This window comes from Bacillus rossius, chromosome 1 (assembly GCF_032445375.1).
Source record: "Bacillus rossius redtenbacheri isolate Brsri chromosome 1, Brsri_v3, whole genome shotgun sequence".
Lineage (NCBI taxonomy): Eukaryota > Metazoa > Arthropoda > Insecta > Phasmatodea > Bacillidae > Bacillus > Bacillus rossius.
The window spans coordinates 260,745,937-260,769,823 of NC_086330.1; the positions used below are offsets into that span (position 1 = coordinate 260,745,937).

Genomic DNA, 23,887 nt, shown 5'->3' on the forward strand with positions numbered 1-23,887 from the left:
GGTACAGTAAAACTCATGTCAGACAGTATGCACAGTATAATTTTCCATTTTATAGGGTTTATTTCAATACCTCCAGTTTCATACACGTTATCATTTCCCATGTAAGACATTCCTCAAAAACTTTGTTTCCCTTATAAAATACTTTTTTTTTTAATTAAGATCAAAGATTTATCAAGAGCTTACTGTACTCCTAGTAAATAAACAAAAAATACACAGCTGTTTGATATGTCAATTCTCTTTCACACATATTTAAAAATATTACCTCAGTTTGTTCTGCCACCAGTGGGTAGCGCGTTATAAAATGTAACCATCGCTGGTTGGCATCATGTTTGGTTAGGGTGATGCCTGTAGAGAGTGTGCATACGTAGTCGAATATCGATGTTGATAGCTCGCCGATTGCTTGCAGCTCACACACACTCTTGTGCTGAGCAAATAGTGTGTGCTACGACTACGATAGTTATCAGTATAATTATTTATAATATATTTAGTTGTGTCTCGCATTCAGGTTACAGTTTTTGCTGTCAATTATTTTATTTTTATACAAAACAAGTTTTGTTTAATATTTATTTACTAATAATATCACATCAACTAAGAGTGGGACTAAATGCAAATTTAGAAGATGGGTTTGACATGTAAATTCTCTTTTGAACATGTTTTTGAACATTTTATAACAGGTCCACTGTTGATTGTATGAATATAAATGGCAGATAATGCCAAAAAAATTTCTCCTGCAAAATGAATTCCTGGTTATGTTTCTACATGAGAATTCCCCCCCTCCAAAAAAAAAAACATTTTCATGTTATCTCCCAAAACATATCTTTTTCCTTATTGTAATGGTTGGTTAAATAATGTCCAACATGTGTGGCAGAGGTGGTCAACCTTAAAACAATGATAATAATTTAAAAAGAATTCTACTCAGGTGTATTTATATCAACAACAAACCCTTGCATTCCAATTTCCCCTTGGTTTTATGCCTGATAAAATAGACACCCAATCATGAACAACTGGGCAATATATCACTCTCATCTATAGCTATAGCAAATAAAAAATATGATTTACAAGTTGGAATTTGGTGAGAATGTGGCACTATATTGTTGGGTATTTAGCAGCTGTCTAGTGATTTCCTGAAGCCGCCTTGGTGGACTAAAAATGGCGTTGCATGCCGTAGGTTGGCCACCTTAGTAGTCTGTACAGTAACAATGTTCTTGTTTGTCCAATCAAGTGCAGAAAGCACCCCTCCCGACCCTTAATAATACTAAACCTCTTTTTTCCAAAACAATGTCTAATAAAACTTTTTTTTCTATCCAGTTATCCATGCTTTCTCTGTATCAAACTAATCAAAGGTACCAATTATCATATATTTCTTTAGAAACATTATTCCTTTAATTACGTAATTACCACGAGGAATTCACATGCAGAATATCCTGATGTCTTAATAAATGCAATCATGTTTATTCCACGTGACTGTTTGCGAAGTTCAGCTGCAGTTTATTGAGTGAAACCTTTATTAGTTTTAAATACAATTGTTTTCAAATCCATGATTTAGGACATTGGTGGTAAGGTTTCAATTGTGTAATTAATTGAAACTTTGTGTGTATATTGATGTAATTTAGGTGTGCACTGAATTACAAATCGTTTGGCTAATGATAAACTGCAGATACGAAAATTCTCAAGATCCAATCTTGGGCATTCTTTCATGTTTGCTCCTCCCAATTACCACAGCTATTTATTTGTATCTTGTATCCCTTGATTGTATTAGCCTTGAAAATGCTGTTCTGTATTAATAAACTTGGATATGCTTAGCAGTTAAAATACCATTATTTCATTATTTAACCATTATCTTCTAAACTCTGGAAAACTGTTCTGCCAGACCCTGCATGCAGGTAACAATCCATGTTCAAAGGTTTGCTAATTTAGTTTTTAATCAGTACTTTCAGGCCTCATTTTAACATTTTAACCAATGACTACAGTTTCATTATTTAAATATGTGTAGTATTTAGTTAAACAGTATCTCAAACAATGTAAAAGCAAATAAACCTAGGTCCTATGCTACCACAAATTATTTATTTTTCTTAATTTTGATGTTAATGTGTGTTTACATCTGCACATCTTGTGTTTCATTTTCACAGGAAGATGCCTCCCATTAAAATTGTTGTTTATCATTTCATACTTCGTAATAAAATTATATTTTATTAATAGAAAAATGAAATTTTGAACTTTTGCACATCCTGGTAGGTAAAATAATCAATCTGTTTCACAGATTCTAGACTATTTAATTATACGTAATATGGTTCTTTGACATATTTTAAAAATTTAGTAAACATAAGTGTATCCTTTTTTGTTAGTCCAGGGGTGTTTGAATTTATGCAAGTGAAGTTTTAAGTGAAGTGAAAATAACTGTCCGGTTACTCAAAGTGATGCATTTTCATCAGCATGAGAATAATGTTCTCATTTTTCAGTGAAACATTGGCTGGTTTAGTGACAAGTTATTAACGATTTAAGTACATATTGCTGATCGATGTGACTCTAAGGGCGAATGTCGGCTGTGAGCATGGCTCGGCTCGAAGCATGTTAATTAATCGTTTGAATGTTGCAATGAGATCCTGAATGTTCCTTGTGTAGTTTATAGTTTTGCCTGATATGCAAGCAAAATCTGTGACGCAAATGTCCATTGAGCCCTGTGTTGGGTTTCATCGTTTAGTAACCCGTTGGTCAGTGACTACACTATTGATCAAACACACATGCTGTCGTAAGCACGTAGTGTTTCAATAATCTCAGGACGTAGTCAAATTCTTATAAATTTCTCCAATGTGTCATTTGATATTAATACATATTAAATACCAGTTAAATCGTTATTGGAATGGTTTGTCTGAAATTTTTTGTGAAATATATCACTAGATGTGTCTACCTTTTGTGGTAAGTAATATATTTTTCAGTACATGACATGTGTGAAGTATCACGTATTGTAACCACTGACCAGGTCACATTTTAAAAAATTTTCACCTGCAATTCACCTTACCTTAACTGACCTCTGTTAATTGTAACTTGTGCATGAAGTAATATTTATTCTCTGCATCTTGACTTTTGTTGACACTATGGGCACATGAACAAGTTCTGGCTGGTAAAATACCTGTGGTGTGACTTTTACGATTACTGGCAACCAAAATTTGGGCTAAGAATATATGACTTGCTTGTTTAAAGTTATTTATTTGTTTTCGAAATGTAGATTTTGATTCGGGATTCAGCAGATTTCATTGATTCCAGTGGAACTGATGGATTCAGAATCCAATGGTTTTGAAATTGAAGATAATTTATTATTATTCCCCTATAGATAATCCTCAAAATTCAGAGTATTATATTGTTTTAATAGGATTTCTAAAGTAACTTAATCTGCACCTTCCATAAGGATTTTTGTATATTAATCATAGTTTTCCGATTTGAAGCATAATTTTTTTATTAATATTTTTTTTTTACTAAAAGGTTTTTTTGATGATCAGAGTATTAAGCTAGTTAAATATAATTTAAGTTATACCCTTCATTAATAAACCAAACTAGCCCACACAAGTTGTAGTTAGTGACAAGATTTTATGGTTTTATTTTTTAGTCCAATTTCATTTTTAAAACAGAAGATTTTTGTGTTATTGGTTTCATCTTTATAAATACTTTTTTGTAATATTTACTCCACCAAATTAGTGTACTTGTATACTGAATTTTTACGGTACAATAATTTGTAATAAATAGGTCTAAAACAGATGATATTCAGATAAATATAAATAAATTGGAGAGTATTTGGAGTTTAAAATTTTTCTGATCTATGCACTTTGGTACAATTTTTGTGTGGAAATAATGACATTACTTGAATTTCAGTCATTAAAAGATTACTTTTTTTTGTGATTTAAATAAGGTTTGGTTAAATGCTGTTTAATTCCATGATATAACTTGCATTTTGGTGCTATGCAATGTATTGCAATGCTTTTTGCTGTTATTTCTCTTCATCGCAATTCACCATGTAACTTGTTCTTAGTTCTAAAGTTTTTACTCTCGGGTAACTGAAGTTATACTGCCCTAACTTTATTAGCTATATATACTTTCAATTCAGCAGGGTTCGTACGCCTCCTTAATATCCTTATAAAGTCTTTAATTTGTCTTTAATTAAATAAGGGCCCTTAAAAAATCCTTATTTTTCACTTATAATCCTCAAAAACTCCTTATTAAAGACTGGAATCATGCAAATAAGAAATAAATGTGGGTATTTGAATGTTCTTTAGTTTCCAACTTGGCAGCAAACAAGGCATGCACAGTACAATTTTTGAATTTCGAGCCAAGTGATTAGATTTTATGTATAAAAATGTTTTGAATTAGTTTTTCATAATAAACATCTCACCTTTAAATTATAAAAGAGTGTTTTACCATCTTACTTTGAACGTATGAACTAAATGAAATTAATGGTTGTTTTTTTGTCCGTTTAATATTGAACATTATTTTCGTGGTGTATTTTCTGATATTTCAAATGGTTTTCTACCTCTATATAGTGGTAAGGAGGTGCTTAAAAACTCCTTAATTTTTGGTTACACAAGAGGGTACGAACCATGATTCAGTTACACTTGTAAATTATCAAACAGGTATTTTTTATAAGTGTGTAAAATGGGAGGAGTTTGATAAAGATTCTTACAAAGAGTGGGGAATCTGTTGGAATCAAAATCAAAGGAACAAATTCGAAATACAAGTATCCAAACTGGAACCAGAATTGCATTATTTTAGAAGTTGACCCAATACTAAAAATAACTATTTCCAACCTTTTAAATATAAAGCATTAGCTCATCAGACACATTAAGTTATAAATGGATGGAGACCTCATCATTTTATACAAAAGTATATTAAATTTGTTGCAGGGGACCAAGATTAAAATTTTTATTTATATCACACAGTGTTTGTTAGATCTAAAGTGATTGAGAGAAGAATTTCATTTCAGATTTTGAACACAGGTAACTATTTTAAAAGTTATGTTTCCGAATAGGTAAAGAAAACAGTTACTCTAATTGAGTACTCTATTCAGGAAGCACCTCCTTTGCTTTTTGCAAATGTGCTGCTGCCATCCTTGCAACACAGTTATTTGTTGAAGTTTTACTTAAAATTACCTGCAAGAACGTGTAGGTTAAAAAAAAAGTGTACAACTGTACATCAGTTCTTCCATTCGGCAGCGTGTTGGATGAGTCGTAAGGTAGTAGTTTATCTTGTTGATTGAGCATTTGACTATTCTTTCCACTACAGATAAGTAAAAACTTTTGTGGTGAATTGCAATGAAACTGAAACACCACAAAAAGTGTGTAAAAATTAAATACAAATTTATATACAATATAACATCAAAATGTGGGTAAATTTTTGAAATAGAACAGAATTTACACCAAAATTTTATTTTGTAATGTCCTAATTTTAACTAATGTTGTAATTAGTTTACGCCGTTAGTTGAAAATTACTCACATCCAATGGACAATAAAAATTAAATTAAATTATTAACATTTTTCAATTGATAATAAACCCTTTCTTACCTGATTTCTACCTAACAGTTTCTGACATACTTAAAATCCCACATATTTTGGACAATCAATTTTTTATTTCAAGAATAATATGCTTGTACCATTTTTATAAAAGTGACATTGTTTATAAAAATAAAACCATAAAACATTTGTCCGGATTGCTGTCAGAACTTGTTCATTCCAGCCCAGTCATCAACAACGCTGTTGGAGCTAGCAGACGATAAGTAATGGCTATCTTCTGGCTGTTTTGGTTTGCATTTTTTCTTTTTGTTTTTGCACGTGGCTGTTTGTTTCTCGTTGCTGAAGGAGTCGGGCGTGGGCGGCGAGGGGAGCGTGTCGCCTGACGACGGCTACCCGCGGAACGTTCACACCACGCTTCACGCGTTCCACCAGCCGTGGGAGCTGGAGACCTCCTTCGCCCAGCTACACCACTACCACCACCACCAACAGCACCACCACTTTAGCAACACCGCACCACCACAACCACCGTTCTTCCACCCCATGTTCTGTCCAGACATTGTTCCCATCAAGGTAGCCTAGCACTCCTATAGGTGTCTTGCTGTGTGTGTTGTCTCCCGCCTGCACCACGAACAATTATATGTCTGTGCATTGTGCTTTCCCTGCCTGCTTTTGTGACTCTCCGCGGCTCTTGCTGTCCTTGAAAGTGCTTCGTTTGCTAGTGTGTAGTGTCGATGTCCTTGTAATTTTTATGTTTGTGAGGTTAGAGTAGCTGCAAATAACACTAAATTGAACGAGCGGCCAGTGGTGACAGTTAAGTTGCTTTAGTGACCTGGGGTCATGGTTCTTATTATATACATATGTTTTAAGAGTTCCAAGTATTCAAAAGTATACACAAACATTTACAGATTGGTCTGTTTTGTAATGTATTTTCTCTACAGAATGCTGTATTAAAGTCCTTACACTATACTGAGGCATGTTATATTATTTTATTTCCAAATTATTATCTTTCAGGTAGTTAAAATTTTAGGTACTTTTTGACCATCCTTGAAAAGTCCTTGAATGAACTACCAAAATATATGTATGAACCATGATACTCCAACAGATAGTTGTATATTTTACATTTAAACAGCTATTTAACAATTTTTTCCCCTAATCTTTTTGTGTTTGTTTATTCGATTACTCGTAACAAGATAAAGTTGACAGTGAGCTGATGACTTGGAATGCATTTCAGATGCACTGGATGATTGTAAGTGTTTACAGTAGAATCTCGTTATAGCGAGCACGGTAAAAGCGAGAACACGGCTATAACGAGGTATTTTTGAGGAATTTACGGCGTGATCGCATAAAGCGCGATTTTGTTATTTGTCTGCTTTATCTCCACCCCTCTCGCTCGCCACTAGACATCTTGCCGTTGACGCCTGTCACATTCTTCAGCCTTGCAGTCGCCACCCAAGTGCGTGGCTTTAAAAATAGAATCCCGTCCTTTCAAACTTCCGTCGGCGCTAGAGCTGTAGCAAACCATATGTATTCGGTACTGAGTAACGGGTGCGCCATCTAGTAACGAGTTACGAAACGTTACACACGGCTGCATCTCGTTACTCGCATTTTTCGTATGTTTTACGCATGCGCACGCATATTAGATGAATGTACGTTACAAAGAACGAGGTTTGTTTATTAAGTAAAGTATAATTTGGAAATTTGTCGTCCAAGTTTTTTTACTGTTTATTAAAGGTATTGTGTGTGTAGACAAAGTTTGAGATTGGAACAGAAACAACGTAAGAAAGTATTTTTTACAAATTAGAAATATATATGTTTTTGTTTTTATAATCGCGTATTTTCACGTTTTTTTTGGTTGTTATCTTAAAAGAGATAATATTAAAAAGCCGCTCTAATGAGATTTAATTGTTTCTTGGTTAACAAAAACTATTAATTCTCAAATATTGTTAATTGTTAAATTCTATTTATTATTATTTACGCGACGTCATACTGTACGCCTACGCAATACGACTGGATTCGTTGCTGCAACATGACATAGCATGTTATACGGTATCAGAAGTAACGAGTAACCTAACGATAGTAACGAGTACTAATTGTTATAGTAACGAATACATACAGGTACACATTTTTTTCGTTACTTTTACACCTCTAGTAGGCACTACCGTATTTATTTCCGAATCGCTAGGGCAGTTTTCTTGTAACTTTTGTTTTGGTCAGTTGTTGGGGTATCTGTCCGGGAAAGGGGTGGTGATTGTTTGAGCTTAATCCCACATTTATTTTCTAAAAAAGTTGACAGGTTCTTTAAATGAAAAAGGTATAGTTTTCCAGCGACTATTTCCTTTGAGTCGTACATGCGTTGCCGCACTCCTGCTTTTTTGTAAGGAATTAAATCGTCGCACTATACTAGCACCACCTGTTAGCAACATCCCGATCCAACATGGCCGCCAGCAGACAGCCCGCGTCGACAATAGATAGCAGCACATTGCTGCGTCGGCCGCGGGCTGAGATGCTATACTTACGTGGCGTGGTAGGGTATTCTATTCTGGTTATTTTGACGCAATTGGTGATCACATCCATACTTATAGGGTATCGTTTTAAAGAGAATTCACACATCTGCTCACAGAAATTAAGATTTCGTTAATATAACCTGTTATTTTCCAATTATACAGGTTTAAACACAATTTTTATGCTATTTTCGGTTTATTTTTATTTTTTGGGGGCCAAAATTTGTCCAATTCGGTTATAGCGAGGACACGGTTATAGCGAGGATCAAACCCAGAACCGTGACACCTCGCTATAACGGGACTCTAGTGTAATTGCATTTGTTGAACATGTTTGTTTTCCACTCATATGACTAACTATAAGCCTTAATTTTTTTAGTGCTAGTCTTAGTTCTTTTAAAGATCTGTACAGATGTTGAATTGCATCATGAACTGCCAGATTTTTTTATATAAAACTATTGCAGACTTCTTCCATGTAACTCACTGATCATACTGGACATATGGGCTATATAGCACAGGACATGGGACAATGGGAAAGGGATATGCCAGTGTGGCCACCTGAAAATGGGGAAATCGTAACTTAGTTGGGAATATTTTTGGTCCTCATAAAAACACGAAGAGCCTGTGAAGTTATGTAAGCCAATTGGATATCATTTGTTTGTCTAGAAAGTTAAAAAAAAGAATTTACAGTAGAACCTCGATGATACGTTCCCATTTCATACATTTTCCATGTCATACGCCGATTAATTTTTGGTCCCGCCGAAAGTACTATATTTACAATGGTTTACTTTCCCGGAAAATACACTAATAAAATTATTAATTTCCCGTTTCATACGTTTTTACGAAGCGGAAAAGTATCAAAATTCACAATATATATATTAGTGGTGCACCGATATGACTTTACCGATTACCGATTCGATTACCGATTATGAGAGCAATAATCGGCAGATACCGATTCAGTTACCGATTATAATGAAATTTTTTTAAGTGTAATAATGCACACAAAAAATTTTATTCCCATGTGATTTTAATAACAAGATTAGGTAAAATTGAGAATACAGTTATAATAACAGTATAAAAATATATAAAATACACTATTAAGTCATTGCAAAGTGTAAATTAAATTAACTTCTTTTTAAATATTTGTTATTGTAAACAACTTGAACTACAGTCTAATAATTGTAATTTACAATGGGTAAGTTTTTGTTGCGGAAAACTAGCATTATTATTGACTATCACATAAGGTTGCATCAAGAAATTACCGTTTAACAATGTAAACATGCTGCTTTATTTTGTTCACTTGAGTTTATAGAAAAATGGTTCCACACTCGCTTTTTTTCCTCCCTACTCGCCATCTCACTATAATTATATATAAATGACTAAAAACCAATTCTAGCACATGGTATTTTATTTATGTTGACTGAATATATAAAATTATAAATACTTTTTCACTTTTCACGTCACATACAAATAACACAACGGATAATGTTACCAAAGACACCTATAACGAGTTGGTAAAATGCAGTGATAAACTCTAGAAGGTATCGGGACCACGATTTTGAATCGCTACTACGACTCGAAAAGATCGATTGTCATAGAATCCACTGCAACTGTTTGTGGTATTTTGATTGCGTGCCATCTATTTTACGTCTCTGGCTATAGGTAATGAACAAGGCCACTAAAGAAACAAAAGACGAAACGTAAATAAACGTGTAGGAAAAATGTATTTTTTATTGTTGGAGGCAATGAGATTTATTAAACTTAACGAAATATCTGTAATTATATGACGGAGTTAGATGAATTTTGTAATATATACAAATATTACGGTATTTCGTCTTAAAATGTGTAACAAAATATTACACAGTAAAAACCTACTTTATTACGCCGGGACGTAAATAATCGGCAAAGTAATCGTTAAGATAATCGCCGATTACGATTAATCGGTAAGTATCCATAATCGCCGATTACGATTCATCGGTATCCGCATCGGTGCACCACTAATATATATATATTTTTTTAATTCCTCCTTACAAACTACGTTTTAATACTTTTATTTTGAAAAACGTCTATTGTTTACCTCTGCAAATGTAAGAAAATAACTTTATCGCATCATAGATATGGATAGTATCAGGAAGACTCTGCACTTCGCTAGTAGCATCTATGGCCAGCACCAAAGCGAGTCTAATGGCGCAAACTAGCAATGATTATGAAAACGGTGCACACTCTTTACCAAGGCACGGATCTCATATTTTGTCCATTCATTAATCTTTGAACTTTATACATATACCCGTGTGTTATTGTTTTCTTACGATCGGATTGTTTTGTATTCTACGTATCTAAGGTTAAAATTTTATTAAAAATTGTTCTGTTGCATAAAGTTGTTTGTAAAAACGTTTTAACGGCAATGGAGTCTAGTAGCAGGAAACGAAAACCTCTTACCATTGAGCAAAAGATGGACATCTTAAAAGAGTTGGATGCCCATGTCTGTACACGTGTGTCGTTGGCAAATAAACTTGGGATGCTGGTGTCAATGATTAACACAATCGCGAAAATACGAGCGTCTATTGAAGACGTTGCACAAAGAACTGGGCCAATGGCGAAAAAAATTATGGCCATCAAAACATCTCCATTTGAAGAACTCAACGATTTGGTGAAAGAATGGTTTATCAACGTACGCTTGGCAGGTCTTCCTGTGAATGGTTAACTACTGCGAGAAAAAGCATTGCATGTAGCTTCCCGCCTAGGTTTCCAGAATTTCACTGCTTCAAAGGGTTGGATTGGTCGTTTTAAAAAACGACGCAACATTCTTTACAACACTGTATGCAGGGAGAGTACAAGTGTTGATCCTGACACTGTGGAACACTGGAAAGAGAAGCTACCATAATTTGTGAGTGAGTACGAACCCCGCAATATCTTCAATGCGGACGAAACTGGACTTTTTTTTTATGTTTTGCCAAATAAAACCTTGTGTTTCCGTGGTGAAAGTTGTCATGGTTTGGGAAGCTTAGTAAGCAGCGGCTGACTGTTTTGCTGTTCACCAACTATGATGGTAGTGAGAATTTACCGCCTGTTGTTGGTAAAAGTTTGAGGTGTTTCAAAGATTTGTAAACTTTGTCAACAAAATATCATGCTAACAAAGAAGCATGGATAACTAGGGATTTGTTTTCATTGCAGTTGCATGCTTTAGGTGCAAAAATTATTAAGATTATTATATAAAAATTATTAAGATTATTATGCAAGATTTTTCTCTTCATCGACATTTGTGCAGCTCACATCGAGACTGTTACTTTCAGAAACATTACAGTTTGTTTGTTCCCACCAAATTGTACGAGCGAACTGCAACCGCTAGACTTGGGAATAATTCAAAGTTTCAAAGCCAGTACAGGAGAAGGCTTGTTCAAAAGTCCCTCACCATATCGAGTGTTCTAAAGATCCAAGTTGACTGTCAATCAGTGTGTTAACTACACTGCATTTTATTGCATTGGCTTGGTCTCAAGTTGACCCAAGTACCATCAGAACTAGTTTTAAGAAAGCAGGGTATCTTGTTCAGGAGGACATCACAGTTGAGGATCCTGATGTCAGTGATGTTAGTCCAGGTCAATGGAAAATGTTGGGCAGTAATGTCACATTTGAGAGTTTGTTTGTATTGATGATGGAGTTGTTACATCTGAATTACAAACACTCGATGACATAATTGAGGACCACATTCATCAGAAGACAGATGATGCTGATTAACAGCATGAAGATGGCGAAGAAGATGAGGATGATGATGATGATGGTGAAGAACCCAGACCTGCACCTTCGTACACACAAGCAGTAGAAGCACTGGACACATTGTCTCTATACTTGAACAGTGTCAGTGGGAGTGACCCTGTGTTCCCTCACTTGTATAAGTTGGAACATGTTGAAGAACTTGCATGTTTAACAGGAAACAAACAAAAATTTCTGATTTTTTTTTTCAAGAAATAGTTTAAATTTTTTTTCTTTATTTCTAATTTAGGCTTGGTGACTCCCCCCCCCCCCCCCCCCCCCTCCTGCTCCAAGAAAGGACTTCATCATAGCATTTAGTAGGCCACTGTTTCTCATGTCAGCTTTACTTGATTATGTATTTTACATTTCTGGTGGTTTTATTGTATGTATATATAATGATGAATTCATATATTTCTTTAATATAATGCAATTATTTACACATGTGTATTTATGTTTAATCTAACGTGCTGGTATGCTAGATTGGAAAAAAAAAATTATTATTGCCATTCCCCTTTTCATACACATCCTCGCATCATATACCATTTTTGTGCCCTTCGTGGAAAAGTGTATGAGACTGGTTCTACTGTAGTTGAAAAACTGCTTGTCATGCCTATGAACTGCAAAAATTATGGCATTTATGGGTGCTGTATGCCATTTTTTTTTAGCACTGTTCACAGCTTTGTTGAAAAACTTCCCGCTGTGTCCACAAACTGTCTCATTAAAAACATTTTTGAGTGCTGTTTACTGGCAAACTTCTACAGCGGATGTGAGGAATGAAACACGTGTTAAGATAATACTATAGGTTGCCGGCGATTAGCAGTAGGGGGAGGAAGTTGCTATTGCTACACAATTTCTCTTTTTTCTTGTGTTTTTGTTTTTTGCTCTTACATCTGAAGATTTGAACCAACGGTAATAATAAACAAAAACAAAGACTATTACTTTGATTTGTCACATGGAAGACTGGAGGCTCTATTGCAAAATAAAACCAACAAAGTAATGTTGAATGTGGAAGAAATTAGACTAGTGGATGGTGCCATAATAATTTTTTTCGTTAAGTGTCTTAATAAATAAGTTTTTTAAGGTCTACTATAAGAAAAGAACATATATCTGTTTATTAAGATTTTACCATTACAAAATAGTTTTTAGATACATTTGTTCTACAGCCAGTATTAAAGTGATATTTAGTGAATACTGAAAAATAGGATGTACAACTCAAAATTCATTATGTGCAGATTACTGTGATTATAAAGTTCTTTGTGAAGAATATAAAGTTAGGAACATTTTTTTATAACCCTCAACTAACAGAAGTACTGGTGGGAATTTTAATTATTATGTTAATTATTATTTTAATGTGTAAACTTTTTTCATCGCTGGCAGTTGCTGAAGTAATTTTTTTGTGCCCTTATGGTTTGGTTTAAACAACATACAAGAGCTACTAAATTATGTTCAGGAATTATTACTGAAGCAATATAAAATAGTCTTACAGGAATACGTTCTATTTTACATAATATTAAATGTTGTTATTTAATACTAAATGGTTAGTTTTGTTTCACTTCTGATACAACCAACATCATTAGCCAAGTTACGTAATTTTTTTATTAACATATAAAACGTCTTGGAAAACCTTAAAAAGCCTGGAATTTGGTTCTGCTAATAGAGTGGCCACTCTGTATGCTTTTTTCAAGGCAAGTCTGCAGTGTAAAGACGGGCCTAATCTTCAAACACTATCAAGTCGTTATTCTGTATTAGACAGATTTGATAGTCAAGGAAAAAAAATTCATGAAAAATGTTTGAGGAAGGAAAATTCAGCACTTTAAACTCTATCATTTGTTTGGTTGACAAGAACTACATTTTTTATCTCTGCAGAAGCTATCACGAGAATGTTTGTGTCTTATTACCGGATGCAATGCTCTAGACATGTTTGTGTAGCTCTGCCGGGAATGTGTACCACTTCAGGGAACGTATGTGTAACAAAAATTAATTGTTTATACCCTAAACACGAAAATATGCACTTAATGTGTTATAAAATAGAAATTTTTAATTAAGGTTTTTCTTCAAAAATTAGATTTCATTTTTTTGTTCATGTATTATTTTATTCCTTACTCTTGATATCTAGATTTAGACTGGAGACACACTTTTAAGAATGAAATTCCAGTTTTGTATTTGAGGAAAAGTGGATTTGAACTATTAGGTACTAGTGCAGTGTAAAGGCAAACACAGAAATGAAGTAATAACCTCACTGTGATTCCATCACTCAGGATCATATGCAGAATTTCACTGCAGCGGGGAGGAGGGGTTATAACCACTTTGCCCGCTGTTTGTTTTCAAATTCTTTACTGAATGAGGAGTTTTATCTTTTATTCATTATGGGAACCTGTACCAGCCTTACCAAAACAGGAAATAGATTCCTACTGGCACAGTGTCTCTCAGCACAGGCAAAAAGATGTGGTGGTTTACCCTGTGCTCTCAAAACTTGCAAAAACCATAATAATTCTTCCCCACAGCAATGCTCCTGTGGAAAGGGTTTTCAGCAATCTCAAGATGGTTAAAACTGCTCACAGATCATCAATGGAATCACCAATATTAAATGTGCTGTTGCATTGCAGAATGAGAACATCTGCAGGTCTAGCTTTCAAGCCCACTGACGAGATGCGGAAAAGAGCACAGAACATGAAAAAGTAGCTAGTTAATAATGTGAAATACATTATTTTTTTAAACTTGTAAATAACTTCAGTTGTATTTATAGTTAGTAATAAGAAAAGCACCAAAGCCTATACTGAAGAGAAACTTTTTAAATTACTTTTCATTTTATTGTGATACCTACCAACTATTAGTTTTGTAATGTAAGTGGCAAATCATAAAAAATTTTTACATTCATTTGATTATTTTTAAATTATATTTTGGAATGCAATGTATATTTAAAATTACCGCGAAAAATAAATTATGTGAATTAAGGCTATAAATTTTACAGGATTTTTAAATGCTGTTAAGAGGATTTAGGAACATAATTTGGTGGCAGGCCTGGGCTACAATATCAGTGACATTCTAATTTTAATGTTTGCAGGCCAACTCATCAACATTCTACTATTATACAAATGTGAAAATTTGAATGTTTGGATGTTCGTTACTCAATCACTAATCTAAATATACCAACTTGAAAAGAAAAAAAATTATCACAGTATTAAAACATTGGCTGTATTTTGTTACGAAATTTCTCTCCTAAGAGGTTAAAAAGGGGTAGGTTTATAGATTCATAATAAGAAACATATCTCCAAAGCAAATGAATTTGAGGTAAAATATTGAGTATGAATAATAAACATACAAATACTACCTTGTCATTTGTACCATTTTCATAAATTCCTCGACTAAGGGAATGATGAAAAGAAGTTAGTTATTGTTTCATAATAGAATATCATATAACGGAAGCTATCTAAAAAGTTAAGATACTGGGTGTGGATTGTAAATTTATATACAAAAACTGCAAATACTGTTCTATCATTTTCTCAAAATTCCACACATAATTATTGGATATGGAATAGATATGGTTTTATAAAAAAAAATTTATACCGCCATATTTAATAAAGTGGAAAGTAATAAACCTCAGCTTAAATTATGTACATGCAATAAAAATTTAATCACGTGTCTTTTCCATTTTTTTTTATTTGATTGCAGAAATGATTTTAAAAATGTTGTGATTTTGTTTTTATAGTAAGAAATCATATCTCCGAAGATAGTAAATAGGGTAGTAAGATGATAGGCATGGATAATATACATACTACAACTACTACAACTGCTTTTTACCACTTAAAAAATATGGGGAGCTGAATTGTTGCCCATTGGATGGGCAGCCCTTCAGGATTTTTCTGGCAATGGTTTGTTTGTACAGCGACTGGAAGGGCAGCCCATCCAATTTCTGAAAACATGTTTCTTTAAGTGTTTAAATAATCCTGAAAAGTTGCCCCTTGGAAGGGCAGCCCATCAGGATTTTTCTTACAGTACTTAGTGTTTTTGAAAGGTTGTCTGAATTGTTGCCCATTGGATGGGCAGCCCATCAGGATTTTTCTGACAGTGGTGTTTTTGAAAGGTTGTCTGAATTGTTGCCCCTTGGATGGGCAGCCCTTCAAGATTTTTCTGACAGTGGTTAGTTTATGTTAGGTTAGGTTAGGTTAGTTTAGGTTAGGTTAGGTTAGGTTAGGTCACTTTACAAACTAACCACTGTCAGAAAAATCCTGAAGGGCTGCCCATCAAAGGGGCAACAATTCAGACAAGCTTTCAAAAACACCACTGTCAGAAAAATCCTGATGGGCTGCCCTTCCAAGGGGCAACAATTCAGACAACCTTTCAAAAACACTACTGTTAGAAAAATCCTGATGGGCTGCCCATCCAAGGGGCAAGTTTTAAACTCTTAAAGGAGCGTGTTTTCAGAAATTGGATGGGCTGCCCTTCCAGTCTCTGTACAAATAAACCAATGTCAGAAAAATCCTGAAGGGCTGCCCTTCCAATGGGCAACAATTCAGTCGCCCCAAAAATTTCACTTTTAATGGAGAGAAAAATTGGTTTTATCCCACTTAGTAATGAAATTTTCGAAAATTGTGATAAAGGGTTTGGTTTTTTTTTGTTTTGTTTGCTATTCATATCTAATATCTTAAATTAGCCTACACTTCATTAACTTTGGAGAAACATTTTTTATTATAAAACTTTCTTTACATTCCTTAGAAGTAGAATTTTGTAATGGTGTACACCCTCATTTTTAAGTTGGCAAATACTTTTACTATCATAAAGTTTCATCAAAATCTGTTCAGTAGTTTGTGAGTGAGCCTGTGTTTTGAATTTAAATATCAAACATTTGTTTCTTGTAGGTTTTTTTTCCTTCATTAATCCTTTAAACCTATCTACCTGGAGCAATTTTATAGTAGTAGGTATATACTTATTTTTAACATCTTGATACATTTTTGTTCAGAAAGGTGCCCCATAAGCTGACCTGTGAACTAAGTAAATATTATTGGATTTTCCAGTAAAAAATATGTATAGAGGTTGCTTATTAGTGTTGCCAATCTGTGCCCAGGTTGTGGACCAAGCTGACATCTGTCGTCCAGACTATCGCCATTATTCTTCGACTTTACGTCAGGGAAACATTTATACATCAAAACATCTTGAATCCTTTGTTTATATTATTCATAATTTTTTCAAGTATACCAATATTCTTCAATCTGAAGAACTGAACATTTGTATTAAATAAGTGTGCCCATGACACATTAATATTTTTAGGAGCCCAATAAAATAAATGAATATACTGATATATTTGTTTTACCATCAAATTATTATTGTTACTAGCTAATGCGTTGCAGTGCCTCTTTGTAATTTTTTTGTAATTTTTTTGTTTGTACACACATACAAAGCATCTCTCTATTTCTCTCTCTTTATCTCTCTGTAACTCTATACATCTCTTTATCTCTATATTCATCCCTCCATATCTATATACAGTAAGTCCTCGGTTTACGTCGGGGTTACGTTCCTGAAAACCGCGACGTAAATAGAAACGACGCAAAATGAGCCATGTTTCATGCCACCGGCCGACCACGGCCCAAGGTCGGCCGGAAGCGCTGGCATACAGACGTGACAACGGGCAATTTTATCAGCAAATTACAACCTACAGCCTGGGAAACAAGTCCAACTAGTACTTCTCAGCTTTATAGAATGGTTATCTAACCAGCTGCTTTATTACCTTTATTGATTGAAATATAAAAACAGATATATAGTCGTTTGGAAGACATCTTATGAAGAAAAAATCATAAATTGCAGTGAGCTTATACTGTAGGCCTACTACAAACGCATTTAATCACGATAAAGTTAACAACGGCACGTTTAAAACTCCGGCCAACTCAATGATATCATAGCGACTGAAGTGTAGAGCTGTAGCAAACCGTATGTATTCGTTACTGAGTAACGGGTGCGGCATCTAGTAACGAGTAACGAAACGTTACACACGAATGCATTTCGTTACTCGCATTTTTCGTATGTTTTACGCATGCGCGCACTTATTCGTTACAAAGAACGATGTTTGTTTATTAAGAAAAGTATAATTTGGAAATTCGTCGTCCAATATTTTTACTGTTTATTAAAGGTATTGTGTGTGTAGACAAAGTTTGAGATTGGAACAGAAACGACGTAAGAAAGTATTTTTTACAAATTATAAATATGTATGTTTTTGTTTTTTATTATCGCGTATTTTCACGTTTTTTGTTCTTATCTTAAAAGAGATATTATAATAAAGCTGCTCTAATGAGATTTTATTGTTTCTTGGTTAACAAAAGCTGTTAATTATCAAATACTTTTAATTGTTTATATTCAATTTATTATTATTTACGCGACGTCATACTATACGCGTACGAAATACGACTCGATTCGTTGCTGTTACATAACATAGCATATTATGCGGTATCAGAAGTAACGAGTAACAATACGATAGTAACGAGTACTAATTGTTATAGTAACGAATACATACAGGTACACTTTTTTTAGTTACTTTTACACCTCTACTGAAGTGCCAAGGAGTTGGACGAACAGGGGTAGGAGAAAATGCTGTGTCGTTGCGGGAAGTAGATAACACTTCTACGTGCGAGATACGTGGGTGGCAGAGCGGGCGGGCTGGTAGTATTGCATTACCGCGCGGAGAGCAGCGGAGAGCAGGAAGCGTCCCTCATGATGTATGATAAGATAAGGCGGTGAACGTGTAGCTTACGCTACATAGCATAAATTAACTACCGAAGGAAACAAAGAATTATAAAAGAATTATATACGGTGTTTTGGTTAAAATAATGATTTACGGTCATTGTAAACTACGTTATTGTGAATCGGCGACAACTTAAATTGAAACATGAGTACTCAAACATTAGCGACGTTAATCCGAAACGACGTAAATCGGTACGACGTAAATAGAGGACTTGCTGTATCTCCATATCTCACTAGTATATATCAATATCTATCTATATATAAATATAACTGTATACTTCTATATATCTGTAACCCTTTATTTATATCTCTATATATCAATCTCCTCTATATATATATTGTATATTTATATTTCTCTTAATGTGTGTATGTATATGTGTATATATATAGCTCTATATATATATATATATATATATATATATATATATCCATCACTCTGTATTTCTCTATTTCTATCCCGTTCTATCTCACTCCATCACTTTCTGCATCTCTTTCTTTCGCTTTCTCTATATCTATCTCTCTTTATCTCTGTCTCGACTAATCTGCCACCATTATTATTAGGACCATAGAAAAGAGGAATTGACATAAAATATTTACTGGTAATTATCAGATAATACTCGCATGCCCCCTTAATTTTTGCTTTAAGGGTTGGTATTATTGAAATTTCACTTGAACAGTGGCCTTCCTTGTGTTTTAAACACGGAGGTAAGAATTAAGGGAGTTGGTGTATAGAATTTTTGCCATTTTAATACTTGAAGTCAAAATGAGAACAATCAGTAACCCCTTTTTTTACTTCTGAGTAGCAAAACAATATTTGGTTATAATGAAGTTCAACCCTAATTTCTTTCAGATGTTTTGGAATTCTGTTTCTTTAGCAATATTCACTTCATTCTTTAGCAATATTCATTACATGATGGCATATTTCCAATTCTTCCTAGAGAGTTTTTTTCAAGCTATTGAACAAATTTATAGCATATTACGATATTAGCCTTTATACAGCTACTATATCAGGTACTTCAGAATAGACAAGCATTTCATAGACTAATACTTCCATGGTTCCAAATGTCAAGCCTGCAAATTTCATAGAGATTGGACGACAGTGAATTATCAATGCAATGACAAAATTTTATCAAGACTAAATAAATTTTGCTTTACGGATTTTTTTTTATCAGAACCTCACCTAGACAGTACGGTCATTACCATTACAATGATTTTCCTTTCAATACGGTCAATTGTTTTGTTCCCGCCAATAATAAGATGTATGTTAGTTTTATTAATTTTTATTTTTTCCCATTCAAGATTGCCCATACACATCTTTTCCCATATAAGACAATGTATATTAAAGTGGAAAACCATTTTTTGTTAGGTTATTAATATTAATTTAATATTTATTAGGGTATTAATATTAATTTAATTAACAGAAATATGAAGTTGGTGATTTGTAAAGTTTATTTCAAAGACGTTTTCAATCTTATAGTCTTTATCTGCATAACATTCATATTTGGTTATAGAGTGCGCATAGTCCAATATCAATATTGATAGCTCGCAGATTGCATGGAACACGCATGCTCTGTCTCGTGCTAGCGTTCTTTCGTGGTTAGTTTGTACTATGACGATGGAATGGCGAGATTTCACCAAGCATAATAAAATTATGCTTTAAAGTTTTTTTTTATCAAAATCTCACCTGAAGGTCAAGTGTGCAAAGTTTCAACTCCAACGAATGAACAATGCATGAGCGTATAGAAGATGAACACACATTCATTTTTACATATAAGATTGGAGGCATTTATTTTACCAATACAAATAATTTGAATATTTTACCTTTGAATTAGCATAACCCTAATATTACTGTATTTCCCGGCATATAATAGGAGAACATTATGCAGGTTTGTATAGCTTATAGCTGCTATTTTTCTTATGTGAGGGAACTTGTCGTTGCAAGGAGTCTGAATTAAGGATCATAGAGGAATGGTTGGAATGGGAAATAGCAATATTATATAATGGTTTGACATGTTTAGAGCCTATTTTTTACTCATGTGTATGCATACAACCTGATGGTGTTTAATTTGTCATGCTTTACATTAAGATATGGTCTCCTTTTTTTATGCCGCAGAATTTAAAAGCAATGGAGTTAAACGGGATCGCCCAAATTTTGTTAATGAAACTGACATTCATCAAATTTCAACTTCTCCTCATTGTTCTGCTAGGGCACAACAGGATAAGGGAAAACAATACCACTCGCTCTTCATTTGTCGCTTCCTATCCATCACATGTGTCAAACTCTAGATTCTTAACTGAGACAAACAAAATAATAATTTTTTTTTTTTTTAGTTTATAGATGCTGTACACTCTAAAATTCTCCAAAATAAACGTGGAAAAAAAAATTGAGCTTCTTCCATGCCCAATAGTAAGGGGCATCATATCTTATATGGTGGAGACTGGGTGGAGAAATGTGCTTGCCTCCTCAGTACTTGACCATGCTGTCACGGATGCATTCACAGATCCGTGGCGGGCGCGGGAAGTCCTTGGAGAGCCTGGAGGATGGCACGGAGCGGACGCACCACACCTTCAGCGCAGAGAACACCCAGACGTTCTACTACCAGCAGCGACCGGGCTGGCGTCCACGCAGCTACGACGACGGAGACATCACGCCCACCAACGAGGCAGTCCCACTTCACGAAGGAGGGGGAACCCTTCCACGGCCGAGGGGACTCGTCCGGCCGCGGCCCGTCGCCAAGATCCCCGCCAAGACCCGGTCGGAGGCTCCGCCCCTCGCGGAGAAGCCCCCGGTGGCAGTGGCCTTCTACCGCAGCCTCCCCCGCGACCTGGTGGACGTCAGCAAGTACGGCCTGGGCAAGCGGGCACCTTCTCCGCCCAAGAGGCGGTCCTCGCGCGGCGAGGCGGACGTGGTCATCGACTGCAGCGGACCCGTGCCCACGGCCGCCAACGCGACAACCGTGACGGCGGACCTACATGCCTCTGCCCCATCGCCACCCTGCCCCCTGCCGCTGCCTGCCTACCCGTCGGGCGATCGGCTGGACGCAGGGGCAGACCTGCCCCTGCCGCCGCCCCCCGTGATGAGCCGGTCCTGGGGTAGCGTGCCTGGCGGCTCCGACCTGCCCTCCGTGGAGCAGGAGCTCATCAGCAGCCTGTCCCTTCAGCAGAGCAGGAACGGCTCCGACGCCAGCTTCAAGGTCAGCCTCCTCCTCGATCCTGTCCAGCTGGGTTTGGTCTACCAACTGTAGTGGACGGCCCAGAAGTTACTAGTATTAGTGTACTAATGTGGTGAAAGTGATTGCTTTTGGTAGGAATTTGTAAATGTTTTCTTTGACTAGAGTGTACGCGTATTGACAAAAGTGTGCGTGTTCCAGTCGAGCTCCAGCACGGAGTCGGACTCGTTGCCGTTCGCGAACGAGAACGCTGGGACCATCAAGCAGCGAGTGACGAGACCACACCCGACCCTGACAGCGGTCGACTATCCCGAGACAGGTGAGCGAGCCCGCAAAACAAGTGTGGCGGTGATCAGTTGATCCCACTGTTCTGACTGGGACCTCACTCTTAAATGCTTTACACATGATATAGTGCTTATTTAAATTGCAATATGAATGATAGTTTTAGATCAAAATTTGCTCCTAATATCTTATAAAATACTCACAGTAATAAATTACAAGGTATTTATAATGTTTAAACAGATCACTAAAAATGACTAAAAGGATTTTTTAAATTTTAAAGTTCAACAATTCCACTTCATAACAACATATAATTTAAAGTAAGTTTTATGTTCTGCAAAAAATGTTATAATTGTAATGTCATTTCAATATCATTATTTTATCTTATAAAAATTGTTACTCTTCATTGGTAAAAGTTAGGTTGCTGCTGTCAGCGAGCCGGTGGAAATTTTGTTTTTGACTTCCATAATTTATGCTTGTTCTTAGCAAGCAGTTGGGTCAACTGTGTTTTCACAATTTCCAATATTTTTTGCAGAGAATATAATAGTTAGGTAAACATTTTCAGATAGAAAATTATATTTTTAAAATATGTTAGATATAGGCTACAATAAATTTAATTTATGCACCAATGAAACCACCATACTTGTAAGGCTTCAACATATGTTGTACCCAGTGTGTAAAGTTTGGCCTTTCATTTAAACTCTCATTTGAGAATGTTTGGCTGGATGTTCTGATTTTCGTTACATGAACTGTTACTGTGTTGCAGAATTTGTGCCTCCCCAAAAGCGACCTCAGAATCCTCAGGGTGAACTAGCAGCTAGTCAGAAAACTTTAAGAGACAGGTGAGTCATGATAGTGATGACAATATTAAACAGTAGATTTGGACGAGTCTGCAAATATTTAGGTCGAGTCAAGTCGAGCCTGTATATATTTATACCTACTGGTCGAGTTGAGTCCATACATAATTATTTTTTGTTGAGTTGAGTCCACATCCGAGTGAGTCCCCTCCAGTTGGTTTCGGGGTGTTCTTAGGCAGGGTCAGTGGGAGCCGGGTTGCCGGTGCGACTACCGGCGTCTTCTTTCTGGTAACGGGACAACTCTGCAGTGTGAACAGGGGCCGAGGTGGAGGCTGGGGCCTCTGGTCCTGTCCTCTGTATTTGTGCCGCGGCTCGGCTGTGTGTATCTTCATAGACAGGGTTTCCTCCTTAGCCAGCTAGGCCACTTCACTCCTCCCCTATTTCTATATGGCACAAGGCTGTGTGAGACAGGAGCAACGAGAAGGGGTGTTGACAGGTATCTGGGCAACAATGGGTAGTGAATCTGCAGTGAGCTGTTTTCTGGTGGACCAATGTCGCAGGGTACTCCAAACACTGATAACCCACCCCACTGCTGTGTCGGCGAGGAGCGAGGCAAGGTGCGTGAGACGAACTCATGTCACCAAAATATGTTTCCTATTCCGAGTTGATCGGATTGCTGGCGAGGGGCCCTAGGGGAAGAAAGATAGCTGACAGGGAGAGGGGGTGAGAGAAAGAGAGATATTCCTTAGTGACCAGAGAACTAGGTGTGAATTTATTGATGGGGGGGTTTATTGTTAATATGATAAACCACACCTGCCCCCTGGATGGTTTTAGATGTAGTACACTCTAAAAAGTCCAAATGGTCCTAGTTCTCGACTGTGGTGGTGTCAGCAACTGGAGGCGGAGCGTGGTGTCTAGACTGTCGAAGGCGGTGCGGGCAGCAAGAGAGTGGGAGGCTCAGGAGGGCTCATGGCCCTAGGAAAGTTGCTTGGTCGCAGCCTTTTATACCATCTGCCCGGAGGGGGGGGGGGGGGGGCATTCTTTTCATGGTTCTGGAGGGGTGGTGAGCAGCTGGGCATGTGACGGGTTGCTGGCCTCCAAGCGCTGGCAAGGTTCCGTGCACACACGTGGCGTGGTGGAGGGGGACATTGGTGTCCTGTGAT

General features: G+C 36.0%; 1 protein-coding gene across 6 annotated transcripts in view; it reads left to right on the forward strand.

Moving 5' to 3' along the window:
- Positions 1-23,887, forward strand: part of LOC134527522 (caskin-2) — a 386,358-nt gene that overhangs the window by 354,658 nt on the left and 7,813 nt on the right. For 5 of the 6 annotated variants that reach the window (XM_063360267.1, XM_063360265.1, XM_063360263.1 and 2 more), the window contains 4 exons: positions 5,844-6,068; positions 20,980-21,672; positions 21,850-21,967; positions 22,694-22,769. In XM_063360267.1, the coding sequence (XP_063216337.1) occupies positions 5,844-6,068; positions 20,980-21,672; positions 21,850-21,967; positions 22,694-22,769 (1,112 nt within the window). The remainder of the gene's footprint in view (positions 1-5,843; positions 6,069-20,979; positions 21,673-21,849; positions 21,968-22,693; positions 22,770-23,887) is intronic. The other variant, XM_063360266.1, reaches the window with a different exon arrangement.